This window comes from Canis lupus, chromosome 8 (genome assembly GCF_003254725.2).
Source record: "Canis lupus dingo isolate Sandy chromosome 8, ASM325472v2, whole genome shotgun sequence".
In the NCBI taxonomy this organism is placed as follows: domain Eukaryota; kingdom Metazoa; phylum Chordata; class Mammalia; order Carnivora; family Canidae; genus Canis; species Canis lupus.
This window is the reverse complement of record NC_064250.1, coordinates 46,381,928-46,401,508: the sequence shown is the minus strand read 5'-3', so window position 1 is coordinate 46,401,508 and position 19,581 is coordinate 46,381,928. Positions and strand designations below refer to the sequence as shown.

The 19,581-nt window shown below is 47.9% G+C and overlaps 1 protein-coding gene across 6 annotated transcripts in view; it reads left to right on the top strand.

Annotated features, from left to right (window-relative positions):
• The first annotated feature begins 1,054 nt into the window (after window positions 1–1,054).
• Window positions 1,055–19,581, top strand: part of DPF3 (double PHD fingers 3) — a 260,012-nt gene continuing 241,485 nt past the window's right edge. For all 6 annotated transcript variants that reach the window (XR_007412711.1, XR_007412710.1, XM_025442362.3 and 3 more), the window contains exon 1: window positions 1,055–1,124. Coding sequence is in view for 4 of the 6 variants with exons in the window: in XM_025442362.3 (XP_025298147.1) it covers window positions 1,093–1,124 (32 nt within the window). In the remaining 2 variants the exon portion in view is untranslated. The remainder of the gene's footprint in view (window positions 1,125–19,581) is intronic.

The window sequence follows — 19,581 nt, the reverse complement described above, 5'->3', positions numbered from 1 at the left end:
GTTCACGCTGACTTGGAGCAGACACAGACTCTGAACGCCTCGGGTCCTACCGGATTATTCAGTAGCAAATTTTTCCACCGTGTACCTAAGTAGTGAAAGGTGACGCCAGAATCGCGTGTGCTACTCCCCGAAAGAGACTCTGGCAACACCTTCTGTCTAGTTACTCTCTTTCCTAGTAGCAGAAAGCGTTTCCAAAAAGTTTCCTTAAACCTCCTCTGTCCCCAAGCCTAAAGGTCAGAGCGCCAGGTCCCACTTGGCTCCCCGGCCGGCCGGAATCTGACCATTTCAGAAGTTTCTGGTGTGTGTGTAGATTGGAAGAGGTCGGAGTGGGGAACCGCGCACAGCGACCACCGCGCATTACGTAACGAAAGCCCTGGCTGCCGGAGGGAGCGAGCCTGACATTGAGACATTCCAGGGGGAGGGGAGTTGCTGTCCTGGAGTCGCCGGGAACGGCGGCAGCAGTTCCAAGAAACCGAGAGAGAGAGAGAGAGAGAGAGAGAGAGAGAGAGAGAGAGAGAAGGTGGCCGAGATAAAGAAAACACTACAGGAATGAGAATGTTAAAAAGCCTTGGACCTAGAGCATTAGCAAACTGCTGGGCTCGTGTAGTAATTTGTTAGACGAAACGGCAGCCTTCCAACTTTTGCACGGGAACGAGGGGATTTGCCCTTTGGGGGATTAAAAACGTAACAGCAAAGCCAAAAGCTAATGAATGGGGTTCAGTGGTTTGTTGGCAATACTTAAATATTTCTGTCCAGGAGCGCAAACTCTCTGCAATTATTTAGAAAGTAGGGACTCAAACCAAACTAGAATACTTTCCCCGTGCGTCTCCACTTTCCCAAATCCGAAAAGGAGCTGCTCTCGCGGTACTGCCCCTTTAAGACCTGCTTGCTCTCGGGCTCTACAAAAGGGAGTGACCTCTGGGCTTTGACAGCTCCCCTAATAACTACCACCGTGCAGGCCCCGCCCATCTGGCGACCAGCAGCGCCCATTGGCCAGCGGGCCGGTATCCCGTGCTCTGATTGGCTCGCCGCTTCCCCTGAGCGAACCTTTAGAACTCTGAGACAGACAATATTCTGTTACATTGTAGCAAAATGGCGACTGTCATTCACAACCCCCTGAAAGCGTAAGTAAGACTAAAAAATGTACATATTCCGCCTGGTTTCAATATGAAAAAAAAGGCGCCTTCCGCGTGCCAAGCGCTGCCAATGCACTGCGCTTGCAGGCGCCTGCAGCCGCGGCGGGGCTTCTCTTTTCTTTCAGCTCTTACTTCTTCATCTTCTTTTTTTTTTTACCCCCAACGCGCAGAAATGTCAAGAGATGCAATTAACAAGAAGAAAATTGTTACGTTTGTGTTCTGCTTAATTGGAAGACGCACGGAGAGGGGTTTTCGGCAGGGGAGCCAGGCGCTCGAGCGCTCTACGGGGGGGGGGGGGTGGGAGGCGGGCGGTCGTGGGCAGCTCGGGGACTGCACGGTCCCCCGAGTGCCCGGCGTCGCGGGATGGCGAGCGCGGCGCGGGGGGCGGCCGAGCTGGGGGCGAGCGCCGGGCAGGGGCCGCCTGGGTGCACTTGGCTGCGCCCCGCGCCTCCGGAGTCCGCAGCCCCTGCCCGGCTGCTGGGTCCGCCGGGGCGAGCGGACCGTGGCAGCTCCGGAGTTTGCAGGGCGCTTTACGCCTTCCGATCGCTCGCGGGGAGTTTGTGCAAACCTTCCGGAGTTGGGAGGACCGCAGGGGGAGCAGTGGGTCCCGGGAGCCCTGGGGCCCAGGTGATTGCCCGGGGGCTTTCCTGCCGGGGCAGCCCCCCGAGCGTGACCGCGCTCCGGGCGGTCGCCGGTGTGTCTGCGTGTGTTCGCGGGCGAACTGGGTGTAGTGTATTAACGACTCGGGTTAACTTGGGGTTGATTGGGAGGCAGGGAGGCTGCAGGTCTTATGAATGGTGTTCTTGCCTCCTCTGGGTGAAAAACCGAGGCGGGCGGAGAGGCAGCTTCTGCTCCCGGCCAGAGCGAGGGGCAGGTGCCTCTGGCCGCCGCCGGGAGACTTTGAGCGGACGCCCAGATCCCGGACGCAGGGGGGCGGGCTGGGCGAGGACATGCGGGGACCAGTCCCCGGGTCCGACTGCCAATTCCTGCCTGCCTGCCTTCCTGCTCCTTTTCGTCCTGGCTTCCTTCCTTCCTTCCTTCCAGTCGATGGAAATGTTAAGCCGCCAAGTCCGATCGCGATCGCGGAGCCGCTGGAGGCTTCGGAAAACTAGCGTCGCCCTACAAGGGGTGCTATTGGCAATGATATTGGCAGAGGAGAGCTCGCTCCCCCATCGCCGCGCGACGTGGGTCGGGACTCCCGGTCGCCGCGCGGCGTGGCTCGGGGTCCGCGCCTCTGGGACCAGGACTTCCCAGCCGGGGTGGGAGCCGCGGGCGAGGGGAGGGGGAGATGCAGGTGGGGGGCGTTTCGTGCAAAATTCTCCTGGCTGTGTGGCCGATGCCCGTGCGGGTTATTTCAACTCAGCGCACCGCGCTGGCACCCCAGGCTCCTCCTGGAGTTGAAAACCACGTTCGCACCGGGGGAGGGAGGGAGGCTGCGGGGGGTGTGGGGGTGTTTCCTAGCGCAAAGGAACGCGCGAGGGTAATCGGACGTGTTTGCACCAGCTTATCTCCCATCATTAATAGGGGAAAAGGTAGTAAGGTCCCCGGTTCGGAGTTTTTTTTTTTTTTTTAATATACATGTATTAAAGCTGCGATTAAAGCTGCGATTAAGAGGAAGCTGGAAGCTGACGCCGATCACAGAACAGCCCCCGGCTTTAGTTCTCGCTCGCAAGCTCGGATACACTGCACTGGAACGCCACAACGTTTCAGCCAAGAAAGAAAATGTTTTACAGCAGAATAAATGGGCGTAACTTCGCCGCATCCTCGCTCCCCGGTCGCTCGCGCAGCCACACCGCTGATGCTGTGAGTTTCAGCCGAACCTCCAGCTGATTTGCAGTTTCCCCATTTCCAGCCGAAATCACATAGGCAGGCTGATGCCACCTGGTAAACTCAAGTTAGAGAAATCTATTTCACATGTGCGCCAGATTTGTTTCCTACTGGGAAAGCGGTACCAGCGTTACCTTGGAGCCCGCTCACGCGCCGGCAGGCGCAATATCTCTAAACGCTCCAGGGTTTGTTTCCCTGCCGGCTCCGGTTTTTTGTTTGTTTGTTTGTTTTTGAACTGCGGAAGGGTGCGTGTTTGGCGAGGGTGTCTGAGTGGGGTGGGGTTAGAGGTGGAGGAGGGAACAGAGAAGGGGGCTGGTTTAGTGGAATTAGTCCTGAATTATTAAACTTATACTTTGTAATAATTAGAGACAGTTGCAATGACATGTTTTGTAATTCTGTGTCGACACACACACACACACACACACACACACACACACACACATACACACGCGCGCGCGCGCACGCGCTAGCATACACACAACATCCCTGCCTGCCTTTTCTAGACGGGAGTTGAGTGGTCATTTTTTAATTAGCTCCTCCTTTTTGCATCCCAAACCCTTTCCCTGGAGGAAAGGGGGTGTAAACAATACCCACCCCCTCTCCCGGACGAGCCGAACCTCCTGCGCTCCGGACGGCTTTTAAACTCCTAATGCAGGAGCACACACGTTGTTATTGGGAGACCCACACCATCTGCCTTTATTTTTTGAAAACAACTTATTTAGCAAGACATCTTCTACATTTCATTTGTTTTTAAAAGTTGCTGATCAGGAAACAATACACACGTAAATAAATTATGCATGGGATAAATTAGAACAAAGCGCAGAGACACATCCAGCTAAAGGGATGGATGGTGGTGTAGGGAGGAGGGGAGCCGCGAGAATGGTTTGGAGAGCTAGGTTTTTATCCTCTTGTGTCCCTCCTGACAATGAAACGGAGCTGAACGACATTAGCATTTTCTCTGTGTGCCTCCGAGTCTCTCTCTCCCTTTCCTAAAAAAAAAAAAAAAAAAGCCAACCACACGGTCGCCCCCTACAGAAACCCAGTCACACAAAGGTTTCCTCTAGCTTTGGGGAATAAAGTGGTGGTGGGTTAATATGCGGGGGAGAAACAAGCTCAGGTTTCATGCAACACCTCTGTAGGACTCTGCCTACCCTGAGGATGGACCATTTTTCATTATACTGGCTTTTCCACGTGGGACATTTAATAATTCAATAGCTCGGGTGACTGGATGGTACAATTTGAATCTCATTGCTTTGGGGTCTTCCTTAGGGTCCCAAGCTCCTGGAACCACATCTCCTCTCTTCGCAGTTTGGCTTTCTTCCTGCTTGTCTTTGATCTTCCCTCAACTCCCTTTCTTATTCCTCCTCCTTGTACCCTTCACCCCTTTCCCCTCTGAAGCTGACAGCCTGGCTTCTCTCTGTTGGCGCCTTTAACATCTTATTACTGCCCAACAGGGTGTTAGAGGCAGAAACAGGAGCCGCCTGGACTGATCAGATCACAAAGAGGACCCGGCGGGTGGCCCCACAACCAAGCAGTCACATCTGGACAAATAGAATTTAAAAGCATTGATAGACTTGTATGATGTGTAAATGGGTATTACACATTATTTAATTTAGCAGCTACATTGTCTGAGCCTAGATGTGGGAGTAACCCTCATTTCTTACATGTACGAGCAAGATAAGGGCCATTTAGTGAGGTAAACCCATGCAGGTGACATGAATATGGATTTGGTAAAGATCTGTGTAGAAGTCAGTTCCGTGACATATTCTGGTTGATTTCTGCATACCCAGGACACCTAATGCTTTTAGTACAAATTCTAATCTTACTTGGTATTCTAGTTCAGGTAAACTACCCTCCCCCAAATCTCTATCAACACTTTAAACAACTTACTCTTTTATTAAGTTATCAAAACCCTGGTTTGTATGCACTTAACTGGGAATGTCTGCCACCTTCTGCCAGACTTGATTATGCACATATGTATCTATTATTATAACTGCCTGCTTAGAAAAGAATAACTGTTATTATTATTTAATTATTCTATATAAACCAACAGGGCTTTCCTCAAGTAACTATTTGTTTAAAAAGAATGAGACCGGCAAACTATTTCGTCATGCTTATAACTGTGAACATACGTAATTGTATTGAAACTTTGTTTTGTAAGGAGTTTCTCTTGCTTGGAGGTATGTGTCTATACCTCTGTTTTGTTATTAAGGACACAATTCTGGGAGAAGTAAATACACACTTAACTTAGCCAAGGTCAAACAGCAGGTCATGTGTGTAGATGGATTTCAAATCTTCATCTCTTTATACATCCTATGATCTGGATACACTGTATTGTAATCTAAAGTGGTTTCAGTGCCTGTGAAAGTTATGCAATTGTGGCCACTTACAAGCCAGACCTCACTCTTGCTGTGGCACTCAGTTTAGATATCAGAGAAGAGGGGGGTGGGAGAGAGCCGCATTCCTGGTTCTAATCTCCTTTTAGCTCTTTCTGTTGGAGAGGGGGAACGTGGGTAGGTACTAAGTGGGGAATATGAAGGTTGGGACTTTGTGAACTTGTAGCCTTTTATGGACATTATTTTAGCCCCTTATGAAAAAGGACCCTCAGATATTTTAAGCCAACAGATGCCTAAGAGCCACCTTCTCCATCTGCTTCTGGTTGCCACTCAAAAAAAAAAAAAAAAAAAAAAAAAAAGCCTTGAATTCCCCAAACTTCATTAGCACACATTATTTTTCAACAGGAAGAATGTCTGGTTTTGATGAGGCACCCATAAAAGATATTAATTTCGGCCAGAACCCAAGCAGAGGTGTTGTCACAGGGCAAACCTCTGAAAACAGCCTGCCTTGCAGACCACCTGGGGAGATACCCAGAGATGGCCAGGAGAATGGGAGCTCCTGAGAGCCCTAAAGTGGGCTGGCATTCAGAGGCCACTTCATTGGAGGACTTCTCATCTTCTTCTGTCTTGATGCAATCATGCAGGTAGAGCTGGGATTTGGATCCAACTGAGAAAGACCATAATGTCTAAAGCTGTTTCAGAGCCATCTGCTCAGATCAATGCAAAAAAAAAAAAAAAAAAAGAATGCTATGGTCAGGCTTTGTTTTGCACCAGAAACAGAAAGGAAACTGAGGCTGACTTGTTTTCCAAGTTCAGCCTTGCTGATTGTAGTGGCGATGGGGGCTGGGTCATAAAAATGCACCAGAATCCAGGTCTGTTTATCATCCCAACCTCTGCAAAGTAACTTTTGTGGTTTTTGAGTGTTTTGAAAGTCAGTAGAAGACAGAGATGTAGCCAAATGTGGCAAGCCCCTGGCCAAAGAAATGCCACAACCGCTGAAATAGTTTTTGGGCAGCCACCCTTTCTTTCCAGCTGGGGCCTATGTAAGCATGATCCTAGCTCTAGATAGTCTTTAAATATGTAGGTATTTAACAAGAAAGATAAAACATGGCCTGAGGGTGGGGTGGGGTGAGGTGGGGTGGCAGTAAGGGAGCAGGTGAATGGATAAGACGGCTGTGTGGTCTGGAACTCTGAAAAGATGATTGTTTAACAGTGGGAGAGCCTGATATTATGATCTATTGCAAGTTCCAAAGTTTTCTTTAGTTGCGTGAGTGACTGGGGCGAGATGAGGTGTTGTGGTGTTTTTCTAATTTGTTTTTCTTATTGGTCCGGTTACTAGTGTTTCACAGTCTGTCAGACCATATGGATGAATGGAGCTAGAATCGTAAAACTGTCACCCAAGGAAGGTTTTTGAAGCCTGTGATTTGCATCAGAGTTTTAAAAGCAGTGGTTGGAAGGTGTTGGGTGGGGGTGGGTGGGAAAAGAGGAGCAGACTGTGTTGGGAATTTCGAGGTTGTGTTTGTGAATAGTATTGGTGTAGGGGGTGGAAAGGGAAGAGAGAAGCCCTGAAACGGCTCAGAGTTAGGGGCTGTGTTGGGAAGCAGGGAGGGGCGAGGGGGATAGCACTCAGAATGCCTAATAACGGGGTTCAAATAGCCCACACTGAGCCCTCTTCCACTCCAGCCCTGGATATGAGTCTAGGAAACAATGATGACACATGTTTAATCCCCCTTTGCACCCTCTCCTCCCCCACCAAATCCAGAGACTGTGGTCATCTCAGGTTGCTGTGAAATGAGTGCGTTTTTTTTTTTTTTTTTTTTTTGTTTGTTTTGTTTTGTTTTGTTTTTCCGGGTAGTTATTCACTTTGAAAACCTGCTGTTTGTATTAATTGCAACTGGAAGCTCCACCGGAAGAGGTTTTGCAGCCTTCAAACTTCCCCTTGCCATCAGTATGGCTCTATCTCAAACTGTGTCTCTCTTCTATGTTCATTTCTCACCACTTGCTACTCTTTGTAGCTATGAGGACTTCAGAGTCATGGAGGAGAAAAAGCTCCGAGAGAAAAATCCAGAGCCTTGAGCACTGCTGCTTCCATTTGTACCACCAACTCACAATTCCCTCTGGGACACAGAGCTTCTCTGAACTGCAAAGCCCTTGTCTTTAAGATGAAGGTGATGCACCTTGATTGTGGGAATTCCTTTCATGTCAATAACTTGGTGGCTCTTGCTATGGTCAATTGGGTGGCAGGGGGCAGTTTGGGGCCAAAGTTCAAATTCTTCCTTGTTCTGTAAAGTGTGTTTCTAAGGGGGATTTGTTAAGACTGAGGAATCTTCATTAGTTTCACCTCCTTGGGTCCAGTCCTGTCACATTGTGCTACCAGTTGGGGTTCTAACTGGGATGGCACTCCTCTCCCTTCTCACGGCCAGAGGCTGAGGACCAGGTGGTAGGCGATTTAGAACATGGACTTTTCTTCTGATTCTCCTTTTTGAATATTCTTCTCATTAGCATCCCCAACCAGAGGATGGAGAGGGGAGAGAGAAGTGGGAAGACTATTTGGCCTATTTTGCTATTTATTAGCACTCAGATCAAGCTTTTGGTTGTAGAAAAGACTGGGATTACTGAGAATACCTGTCTCCATGCTCCTTCACTTCTTTTCTTTAAATGTGTGGAGGGGGAGGGTGGGCAAGCAAAAGATTTTTCTCCTCTGGATTTCATTTATCGACAATCTTCCTGGACCTGCCCTCTCCTCCCCTATAGACCCATCCCAATTAATGTGGAAGTAAACTGCTTATTTCACTTCCATTTAGGCAGCAGTAGATACCTGTCTGTTTAGTGAGCCAAAGTAGGTGGATCTGTACTGATGTCTCACGAACCTTCCTCTCCTATACCGTGTTACTGCCAAGGGAATGGAGGTGACTACCAGACATACAGAGGCTGGCTGTACCCTGGTGGGTATTAGCAGTGTCTAAATTGGAATTCATTGCCTCTCTTCCAGTGACATGCCTCCAGAATATCCCAGATTCCTCTGGGGGGGTTATTATCAGGCTTTCTTTTGGTTGAACGCTCCCTTGGCAATTTCCTACAAGCCTAAAGGAGGAAGAGGGGGTTGCAAAACTCATCAGAGAATTCATGGAAGCCCAAATAGTGATTCTCGGGCAAAATACAAGAAAAACCAAAATGGTGGAGCAGTCCTGGTGGCTCAGCGGTTTAGCACCTGCCTTAGGTCCAGGGCGTGATCCTGGAGTTCCCAGGATCGAGTCCCAGGTCGGGCTCCTCACAGGGAGCCTGCTTCTCCCTCCTCCTCCTGTGTCTCTGCCTCTCTATGTGTGTCTCTCATGAATAAATAAATAAAATCTTTTTTTAAACAAAAAAAAAAAAACAAAATGGTTATCCTGACCTCCAGCAGACAGAGGCAGCCCCTTAATTTTTTCTAATTGTGGTAATATATATATATATAACATGTATATTTAACACTTGTAACATGTAAATGGGCCATTGTAGCCATTCTAAAGTGTACACTTCAGTGACATTAAGTGCCTTCATTATGTTGTGCAACCATTGATACAATCCAGCTCTAGCATTTTTCTACCATCCCAAGCAGAAACTCTGTACCTATTAAACACAACTTCCCATCTCCCCCACCCCCCAGTCCCTTGTAATAATCAGTCTGCTTCCTGTCTCTATTCATTTGCCTATTCTAAGCGCCTCATGTAAGTGGAATCACACAATTATTTGTCCTTTTGTGATGTTTATTTCACTTAACATCATGTCCTCATGGTTCATCTATGGTTGTAGCGTGTATCAGAATTTCCTTCCTTCCTTCCTTCTTTTTTTTTTTTTTAAAGATTTATGTATTTATTTTAGAGAGAGCACATGCAAAAGGGGGTGGGGAGAGGCAGACAGAGAGGGGGAGAGAAACTTTAGCAGACTCTGCACTTAGCAGGGAGCCTGAAGTGGGGCTTGATCTTACTACCCTGAAATTAGGACCTGAGCTGAAACCAAGGGTCAGACGCTTAACTGACTGCACCACCCAGGCACCCCAAGAATTTCTTTCCTTTTAATGGCTGAATTATGTTCCATTGTATGTACATACCACATTTTCTTTATCTACTCACCCAATGAGGGACACTTGGCTTATTTCCATCTTTAGCTATTATGAGTAATGCTGTTATGAAAATGGGTGTATAGGTAGCTCTCTGAGTCCCTGTTTTCAATTCTCTTGGGTATTTGTCTAGACCCCTTCATTTTTAGACTCTTTATAGTTCAAGAACTACATTTCTAGATAGTACAGGCAACCCTCACCTTATTAACTTAGGGAAAAATACTAATAGAACTGTGAAATTCAATATCCTTGTCTCCCACCCTCTGCCCCCTGTTGGAATACCATTATTTTTTGAGGGGTAAATCCTTTGAGAACCCAAAGACTCTCTTTCATCCCTAGCCCCATGGATTGCCTTCCCCTTGTCTCTACCTCATCAGGAGGGCACATGGGGTGTCAAGGTTTGGGCTTGGGGAAGCTCCAGCAGCTGTAGCAGTAGTAGTTACCCGGTGAGTCTTGGAGTGAAGACTTGGTTTGTTTCCTGGGCCAGGTGGAAGTTTCATTTGGCAAAAGAAGAGTCGAGGGAGCACGTGGGAGGATGGGACAGCTTAAAAGGCATGAGTTAGTAAATCAGACTTAGCATCTTCCCGAGCCAAGACAAGCTTGTGAGATCTCTTTTCTCTTCCCATCCCTGCACCCAACCCTGCTTGGCCTTAAAGGTGTCTGAATGAAATAATGGATGTGAAAACATTTCCAAAGGTGTAAAGTGTAAATAGGAGGTGTTACTAGGAGAACGGCACAGTTTCAGGTAGCTGACTGAGGCCTTCTCAGAGTCAACCATACCTCATATATTAAACATTATTTTAATATATTACAACTCAAATAAATGAAATGAGCATGGCATTACATATCAAGCCAGATCATTGTTTCTGAGGAAATGCAAAGCCTCACTCATCCAGCTGTGTGTAAATAGCCCTAGGATCTCATTGGAATTTTTCCCATTGGTCTGGGTTTGAAATAGGTGAGAATTATGAGCTCAGGGGAAGCCCTCATTTCACTTCCCATTGTCAGGCCTGAACTTAGTCCATCCGCTAAATCAGAGGACACAGAAGCTTGGGGGGCAGAGGGAACATGGTTTCCTGAAACTTGGGCCTCAGTCATCTTGCAGCCCCTGGCTCCTTCTATCAAGACAACTCTAGGAAGTGGTGGAGGTGGGGCCGAAGCTTCAATCTGCTGGTCAGTGAGGAGGGTGTGCTACTGACAGAGGAGATCAGCTGCCTGAATTGGGTCTTTATGTAAAAGCAGACCATGGAGTACATCGTGGTGGGGGTCAAAACTCTAGAGAGTTCCATCTTGATTGCCAGCCTTCAGATTCAAGCTTGCCGTGCCATGCAGCTAACATTCCTTTACTTTATAAAAAGCAAATTAAGAAAAAAAAAGTCATCTGGGCTCCCATTTTCTTCAACTAACAACTCTTTACATGTCTTTGTCTGCTGCCAGTGAGCTCAGTGAGAACTGTCTCACCCTCTTTGGGGCTTTCTTCATCCTGTCCTCGCCAACATGGATTGCCAGCCTGCCCCTCAGAACTCAGAGCAGAGTAGCCTCCCTCCCTGTATCTAGGACCTTCCATTCCAAGGAAGGCCACCAGTCTCTGTTTCTCCTTCCAGACTCTGGTTCTCTGGCAGGGCAAAGTAAGTGTCTGTAAGCCAGGAGGCTGAGTGCTCCCCTAGGCTTCTCCTAGTGAAACTACTATGGATTGGGGGTGGGGGCCAGAGAGGGGAAGCAGTGTGGTGCTGGGGATGGGGGAGGGCAGGGTGGATGGGGTAGTGGGAGTGGAGAGAATATATTCTCTCCTGCTAATTATTTTCCCTGAGGACTTAGCCAATGCAGAACCATCTATTATCGTGGGAGCGCTCTATGGTGGTTCTGCCTGTGATGAATGCTAAGTGGAAACAAGCAAGAAAAATTAACAGGCGGCTGCTTCTGTCCACCTAATTAAAATGCATATCCAAATGCATAATTCCTTATGTTTCCCCATGCACACACTCCCCTTCCAATCCCAATTCTATGGAGGAGAAAAAACACTTTCCCCCAATCATTTCTCTTGATTATATTTCCATCAAGGAAGAGCTGGAGGGTTCCCTTAGAATAGAGAAGGGCTGCTGTTCTCCTAACACTTTGGAATTCGCTGCTTTTTTACTTAGATTGAGCCTGAAAATTCTGAGCTGTTTTTTTGTTGAAGATAAAAAACAAAAACTTTATCGGACTGTAGAAAAAAGAGGGAAGAAGAGATGTTGAGAAAGAAAGAGGGGGGATAAAAGAGAGAAAGCAAGCAAGAAAAAAGAAAGTTCCTATCGTTTTTGCTGACGTTTTTGTTTTGTGCTAAAAGTCTGTTTTTCTTTGTTTTGTTTGTTGTTGTTTGTTGTTTTTTGTTTTTGGTGCTGAAAGTCAACAATGAGAATTTTTTAGGCCTTTCCCCTCTGCCCTCTCTCTTTTCCTTTCCCTGACTTCATACTACCTTCCTCAGCCCCCCTAGACAAACAGGACCCAGGGTTTTGAAGAGAGACCCGAGAAGACACAGATATCTCTGCGGTCAGGTAGAGAGAAAAAGCTAAACCCTCTGCATTTGGAGCAAGAGAGAAGAGGCTGACATCACAGTTCCAAGTATGTTTTGAATCAAACAAACAATACCTCTTCATCCATATCTTCTTCCCTCTTTGTTCACCAATCATTTTCTCCCCATCGAAGGACAACTTTATTCAGTGGCCATTAAATATTTAACAGACACGAAACTTAAGTCGCTGTGCTCAATTTGACGTCACTGGTGTTTCTGCAGCAGCCCCCCTCCCTGGACGGCACCCCCCACCCCCCAAGCCCCTTGACTGCCCTCCACAGCAGCCCCAGCTGTTGATTTATCAGGGCCGGCTGGCTCAGCAGTGCATGGAGATTGCTTTTAATTAACTCTCTTCATTTTTCCCAATCTTCAGGGAGCAGCAGCCCTTTAATGATTTTAATATTTTATCTGGATTTATATCCGCCTTATTTGTTGTTGTTTGACTTCCGCATTTGCTTTTCCTGAATCTCTTCCAGACTGATGTATTTATTTGCCCCTTTCCACAGCCCCCAAGACCTTTCTGGAGAAGAGATGGTGGGTTCTAAGAAGGCCCCATCTACCCAAGTGTTTCGTACCACCTGCACAGGGAGAGGTACTGTGTTGGTCTGTGTGATGGTTTGGGTTAGAGCCTTTGTCTTAGGAATCCCAGGCTCACCTGACTCAGCTGCAGGAATTTCTGAGCTTTCCATAAAAAAAAAAAATCTGAATTTTAGAAAGTAAGATCTCCTTTGCTTCATTTGTGCTTGCTGCCTCCATAAGGGAGGAAGTTGCCCTGTAGAGTCGGATAAAAACTGCTTCCTGGGTCCCCAGTTAGCTGTAGTTGGAGGTCTGGCGATGACTTTCTGGCAGTGCTGGATGGAGGTGCAAGTCAGATCTTTACCACATTATGTGTCTTTAGATATAACTGGGAAGAGTAAGTGTGGTCTGGTTTAAAAGAGGACGTGCAGAGGCACCAATCGCCTTCTCTGCATAGGCTGCCTTCTCCCTCAACCTTTGGTTCTGTGTTCCTGTGCCTACTTCCCAATGTGGGGGTAGGTGGGTGGATGGGGGGACATTCGTCATTCATGCACCTTCCCAGCTCTGCCTTCCAGCCTCCTTTTGGCTACAAAGTCAACACCTTCCCCCAGCTTCCTCAAGAGACCTGGCAGTCAGACTTGCATGGGGGCTGTTTTTCAGAACCAGCTTGTCCACAAAATGCCTTTTTGGCATCTCAGTTTGGTGATGTGTCTTCGGGGTTACCTGTTGCTAGGCAACTGCCAACTAAAGTTTGAGCCTGATCTGGGGATTGCAGTGAATTGCCCTGGGTGACTTGTATTCACATTTAGGGACCTGGCTTTGCAATCCTAGCTCTGGGAAGGGGAGACCGAGAAGACATATTTCCATGTGTCTTTACAGAAAGGGGTATTGGTTTTTAAAACCTAGTCCAGTGCCTGGCACACAGTCAGTACATGCAGATGTTTGTTTTGGTGATGAGGATGGTAATTTCTTCCTGCCTCTTTGCCCTCATCCTTTTAACTCTGCTACTTCCAAAAACCTATGAGTTTGTCAGAGACCAAACTATGTGTGGGATGCAGAGACAGAAAACCATGGCTTCCACTTCGTGGTGTGGTGTTCAGGCTACTCGATGTCCTATGGAATGTTTTGTCTTCACCTTTCCTTGGCAACTGTAGACCCTTTTGAGAATCATATGAAAGTGGTGGATTGACTTCACAGAAAAAATGCATATAGATGTGACCATCTGCATATGGAGTTCACAAACCTTGAGGAGCCCATCAGTTGATCCACAGGCTTCAGGTTAAGGACCTGAGAATGTGGGGTGTGGGTGAACTTCTGATCCTAAAACCATGCTTCTGTATCCCTGCTCAGAGAGACCAAACCCCTCAGATTCTCCTATAGTCTTATCAAACTGCTGTGGCTCCTCCAGCACCCTTTCACCCCCTGCTCCGCCCCAGGCACCCTTGATGAGCACCTTCCTGCTCGAATTCCAGGCACTTCAGAGGCCCCCCTTTCTCCAGTGAAGTCCTTGCCGACCCTCAGGTGTAATTGGCCACACCTGCCTCAGCCCCAGTGTCCCAAGCATACTCTTTTTCCTTGGCCACTGAAATGCTTAACTCTGGTTAGTTGGAATAAAACCCTGGAAGGCTGGGATAGTGGTGGCCTGTGCCTTTCTACTCCCAGGATCTAGCATGGGAGGCATTTAAGAAATATGTGTGGAATAGCTGAGCAAATGAAGTCTGTAAGCAGACATACTGCTCTTCCTACCAAATTTGCTTTCAGCCCTTTAGGGCTGACACGTTTCTCATGCTCTCCCTTGACTGCAGGAGTTTGGAAAAGGCAGCAGACTGCCATTCCCCAAATTCTTCAATTTCAGGAGTTGGAAAAACAGGCACCAGCTTGGCCTTGCTCGCATGTGGCATGTATGGCTGTGATGAATGTCGGTGTCATTTATTCTAGCCCTGTGTTTCTTTACCACTTCATTTTTGTGGAGCTAAGACCCTCGCCTTGGGAAGCAAAGACAAGTCTTTATACTTTGGCAGTATATACTTATATTTCAGGGACTAAGGAAGTAACCCAGGGCTTGTGAACAGCCACTGATAAATCAGCCACATTTTTCTCGAGTGTCTACTATGTGCTCAGCTATGGGATTTCCTATAGCCTTATTTATACCTGAGGAGTTTTGAAGATGGAGGAGACCAGAAGGTGAGACTACTACAATGGTTTAACCCAATGCTGGGACTATCCTGTTAAGTTTTGGGGATGACCCTGGCCCAGTCACTGTTTTCGAATATATATTCTTTGAGACAATGCCTTTTGTATACTTTTATAGTACCAACACCTATATGGATATCATTTTCCCTATGACTCATTGTCCCAACTGTGTTCAATGCAGATAAGTTTGCTTCACAGTGAGGCAAAAGATGGTGTCCTGGAGATCATGCGAGGGCCTTTATTTTCCATACTGAGGGAGAGAAAAATATCACTATAACTTTTGTCTGTCCTCTTGCTGCTTTTCCATGCTCCAAAAATTATTCAACATTGAGGCTATTCGGAAGAAGTTACCCACCCCCCGGCCCTCCCCTCCCCCAGAGGCCTGGTTCTGGATCTGGAGTAAGGTGAAGACCAGAGGTGACAATGGGCTTCTTGAGTGGAGTTTTAATTCCGATTCTGGTCTACTAGACATCCTTCAATGCAGGAAGCCAGAGAAAATGCTGATGGTGCACCAAACATAGGTTGTAGGAGCACACCCGTACCAAAGTGTTTGTCGACTTGGGAAGGTCACACCGCACAAGCACTGGCTCTCCAAGTGACCGTCTCTGAGTCTCAGAGCGTAGGCCTTCGGTGCAGAGGGCTCACACGGGGCCGTCCGGTTCCTGGCGCTCATTTCCTTTCTGGGCAGCCATCCCAGTGTAACAGATACTTATACATATTCTGTCCTCATTTTATCTAATTACACACATCTCTGGGGGATGGGAAACAGGTTTGGATCATTCAATTTTAGGTCAGTTATGCACAGGGTAGCTGAGATGAACACTAATCTATAGAGTTCTGTGAAATTCGGCAAGTTCCCATGGTTCCCTGGTCCAAAGCACACCAGGGGGCATTGTTTGCCATCTCAGGGGCTGGAGATCCCAGTCAGCCTGAGAGGAGGGATGGAGCCCAACTGGTTCCTGAGGCTGAACCTTCTGAGACCAAGCTCACCCTTGCTATCCTTTGAGTGGTAGGATTCTTGTTTTATTATTTGACGACCTGCCAAACCGAGAGGACCCAATGGTATATGCCCTCTTCTGGCAATCATTCATTCTTACCTATTACCTGCCTGGAATGGGTTCAGTTTCCTAAGAAATACAGAACGAGAGACAGTCTGATTGATGGAACAATCTTTATTATTGCCCTGTGTTGCCTGGAGTTCCTGTCTCCCTTTCGACCCAGATGAACCACTCTGGACAATGTAAAAGCTCTGACATGTCCCCACCTTTCTTCAAGGCACACATTGGACAGTCTTGGGCCACTTCCTGGCATCTCTCGTTCAGGCTGCATCGTGGCTTTTGAAATCCCCAGGAAAGAAAAGCCCACTGGTTATCCTTTTATTTTTCTTTGCTCTCTGCTCCTTATTTCATTTCTTGACTCAGACCTAAGCCTCCCCAGCGTTCTCTGAGCCCTAGATAGAGGAATAATCCACTTAATGCCTGATATCAAGGTTTGTGTCTCCAGCCTCGGTTTCCTTCTGACCTCTCATCCCCTTCGTCCTTGCTCTGTTGACACCTTTCCCCTTTTTCTCGTGCCTTGCACCTTGATCAAAAAGCGCTGGAGAGGCACAAGAAGAAGGGAATGGTATTTGCTTTGTCCCCAGGAGGGCACACTCAATCTCATGAATGTGGGAGTGGGGAATGCAGGAAGGAGAAGGTCAAAGCTTGCACACAGCAAACCAGGTGAGAAGAAACACGGTGTGTGAGGTTATACTGCACTAAATGAGCACTCCAGCCCCAGAGGGTCTATGAAATCAGAAAAGAGAAAAGAGAAAGTGTGTCCTGTGGTTGGGGTGTCAGAGAAGGTTTCAGGGGGGAGGTGGCTTTAAGCTGAGTTTGGGAGGACAGTGGGATCTGGTCAGACTCAGAGGAGCCACAGAGGGTGAGGATGGGGAAAGGCAGGCATGTCAGGGAAATGAACAGAGCCTTGGGAAACATTTGAGTGATTCCTTAAAGAATCTCCTTCCTTTCTGGTGGAGGCAAGGCCAGGCAGGAAGGAATGTGTGGAGGGGAGCTAATGGATATGTTCGGCTGGATGGCAGTGGGAAGGTGGTCCCTGAACAGAAGGTAAAAATGGGAAATAGCCACGGCCAGTATGTTCGGAATGAGTCTCAGTTTGGCAGCCAATTTGTGGGAAGTACTTGAACTTGAACCTGAAAACCTCGGAAGCCAAGAGAGGTATCAGGGGGAGGCTGAGCTGTCACCCTGTGTCCCCCAGCAGGGAGGATTGCCTGCCTCCAGAGACTCCTTCACTAAGGTTGAACAGAATCCTCATTCTTGGTTTCCTTGGTAATATGTTCTGGTTTCTTTTCAGAGCTCTATGCAGAGGGGTGGGGGACAGGGGACACACTGGGGCGCCTGCACTGGTGTGAGTCCCCCATCCCATCAGGTATAGGGCTGCCCTGGCCCACGCATGGACAGATTTGCTTAGTAGGGCGGGATTGTAGAGCAAAGCCTGTCCAAGTGGTAGTTCTCAAAGTCTTTCTCCCTTTCTTTCAGTCACCAAACCTTTTCTTTCAAAACAACAGCAATAACCCATAAATGGTATAAATAAAATACACAAATCCAGGGAAGGGAGAAAAGCATAAATGCTGACCCTTGTAGCTCAATCAAAGCGTGGTGCCATGAGGACTAGTTTCATGGTTCAGATCAGGGGAGGAGGGCTGTAGGTATCTCAGACAGTGTTTCCTTCTGGGAGGACTGTGTGGTTTATTCTGCAGGAAGTTCTTCCCCACGGCCACCAGGCACGTGAACACCCCTGTTACCCATTCAGGCTGTCTACCTATGTGTCGTCCAGTCCCTTCTGCAAGAAGGCCGGGGGCCCAGGGAGCTAGCTTTCAGGGGGAGGCTGGGCATCACGCCAGTCCTCAGGGTTCCTTGGAGCCTTGGGGTCTGGAAGCTCCAACATTCTGTCCCAGGGAGCAGCAGCGTGGCAGGCAGGGGTTATGTGGCCTGTAGTTCAGATGCAGGCTCTGGGTTTAAATCCAAGGCCCCTGACTATGGGCAGCAGTCCTAACCCCTCGTGCCTCAGTCACCTCATCTGTTGAGTCGGAATGATAGTCTCTGCCTTCAGAGTGTTGTTGGAAGAATTAAGTAAGTTAATGTATGTTAAGTGTTTAGCAGAGTTGGCACATCTTACCCTCTTACTAGATGTTCACAGGGAGCCTGTGTTTCTATCTGTAAGATGGAAAGGTGTACTAGCTGATTTTTCCCCACATTGTGGTCTTGAGGAAAATGACATGAAAAGTAAGAGAGGCTCTGACTTCCTTAGGAGCAAAAAGTTCTAGAACTCTATGACATTATTATTATTAATTTATTATTTACTCTTAGAAGAAATGTGCTAGGAGACTTTGGGAAAGATTTATCTATGGGATGTTTTGTCCAGGAGTTTAGATTATTTATTATTTTTTAAAAAATATTTTTATTCATTTATTCATGAGACACACAGAGAGAGGCAGAGACAGGCAGAGAGAGAAGCAGGCTCCCTGCAGCGACCCTGATGCGGGACGTGATCCCAGGACCCCAGGATCACGACCTGAGCTGAAGGCAGCTGCTCAACCGCTGAGCCACCTAGGCGTCTCAGGAATTTAAATTACTGCATGCTACTTAATTGGTGCTGAAATTGGGTCCTTCTGAGAAAGAACGAGAATTTCGCAGATGCAGAAGCACAGCACACAGCGGTGAACTGACTCCGAGGTGATTGAACTCCTGGCTCACGCTTCCCATCCACTGCTGCCTCCTCCAAGAGGGAGGAAAGTGCTTCCTTCCTGGATGAGCTTTGCCCTTTCCACGGCTGGAAGAGGGCTTGAAAGTGGTTCAGCCCCAAGTGGGTGGCGGTTGAGGGTTGGTCTGCGCGCTGCTGCGGGGGGTGGGCAGGCACCCTGCTGGTCCGTGGGCCTCCTGTGGCACCGGGTGTGTGTATACGTGTTCCTAGCACACGCTTTTGGTCGGCAGCGCTCTGTACTTGACAGGCTGGCATTCCACACTCCACATCTTCCAAACACCAGACCCCTATGTTATTTTTAACTGTCTAAAGTTTTTTCCACGTGGTGTAATTGATGGGACGCGGTAGCCTGGTCACAGAACCCAAACTTCAGCTCGTTTTGCAGCCCTTGAATGGGCATGCATCTGATGACCCAGCAGAAAAACCACCCTGTTTCCTGAATTGACTATTCTGAATCTCCCCACTCTCCCTACCCCCCAACTCATCTCTGGGGAAAAGAAGCATGCACGAAGATAACCTGAGCTCGCCTGTTTCTGTGGCTTGAGATAGGAGGGGGGAAGATGGGTTCTGCCTGCGACCTTCTCCGCCCTGCTCTTTCTGAGTCCTGCGACCGAGGCACAAAGCTCCGTTTCCAGAGAGATGACAGGAAGGGCACTGAGGAGCTTGGTCCTCAGTCTTCTCTGGCCTCTTTTGCAGCCCCCACATTCCCTGGGGGTAAGTCACATTCTCATCGTCCTCTGGAGACAGTCCTGGGCTGATTTTTTTTTTTTTTTTAAGAGAGCCTGAGATCTTGTGGTGTCTGGTGATCACTGTTCTTATGCTAATGGAGAAGATTCTCAGTGGCCCATGTCCAGGAGAAAGCGTACCATTTCACTCTGGCCTGTCATTGACATCATGAATTTCTCTAGCTTGTGCCTCATTTCTCTTTTTCATTCACAAGTCTCTCCAGATCATGGTGCACTTGGCATTTATCTTATACTAGTAGAACAAATATAATGTACCAGTTATTATGACCCTGGATATACAATGGCAAGCAAAACTGATTTGGATCCTATCTTTACAGAGCTTACAGTCCAGTTGGGGAGACAGACACTAATCATATAAGTATGTAAATAAAAGTTGGATCTGTGTTATGTTGGAAAGGCCAGGAGGATGTAAGAG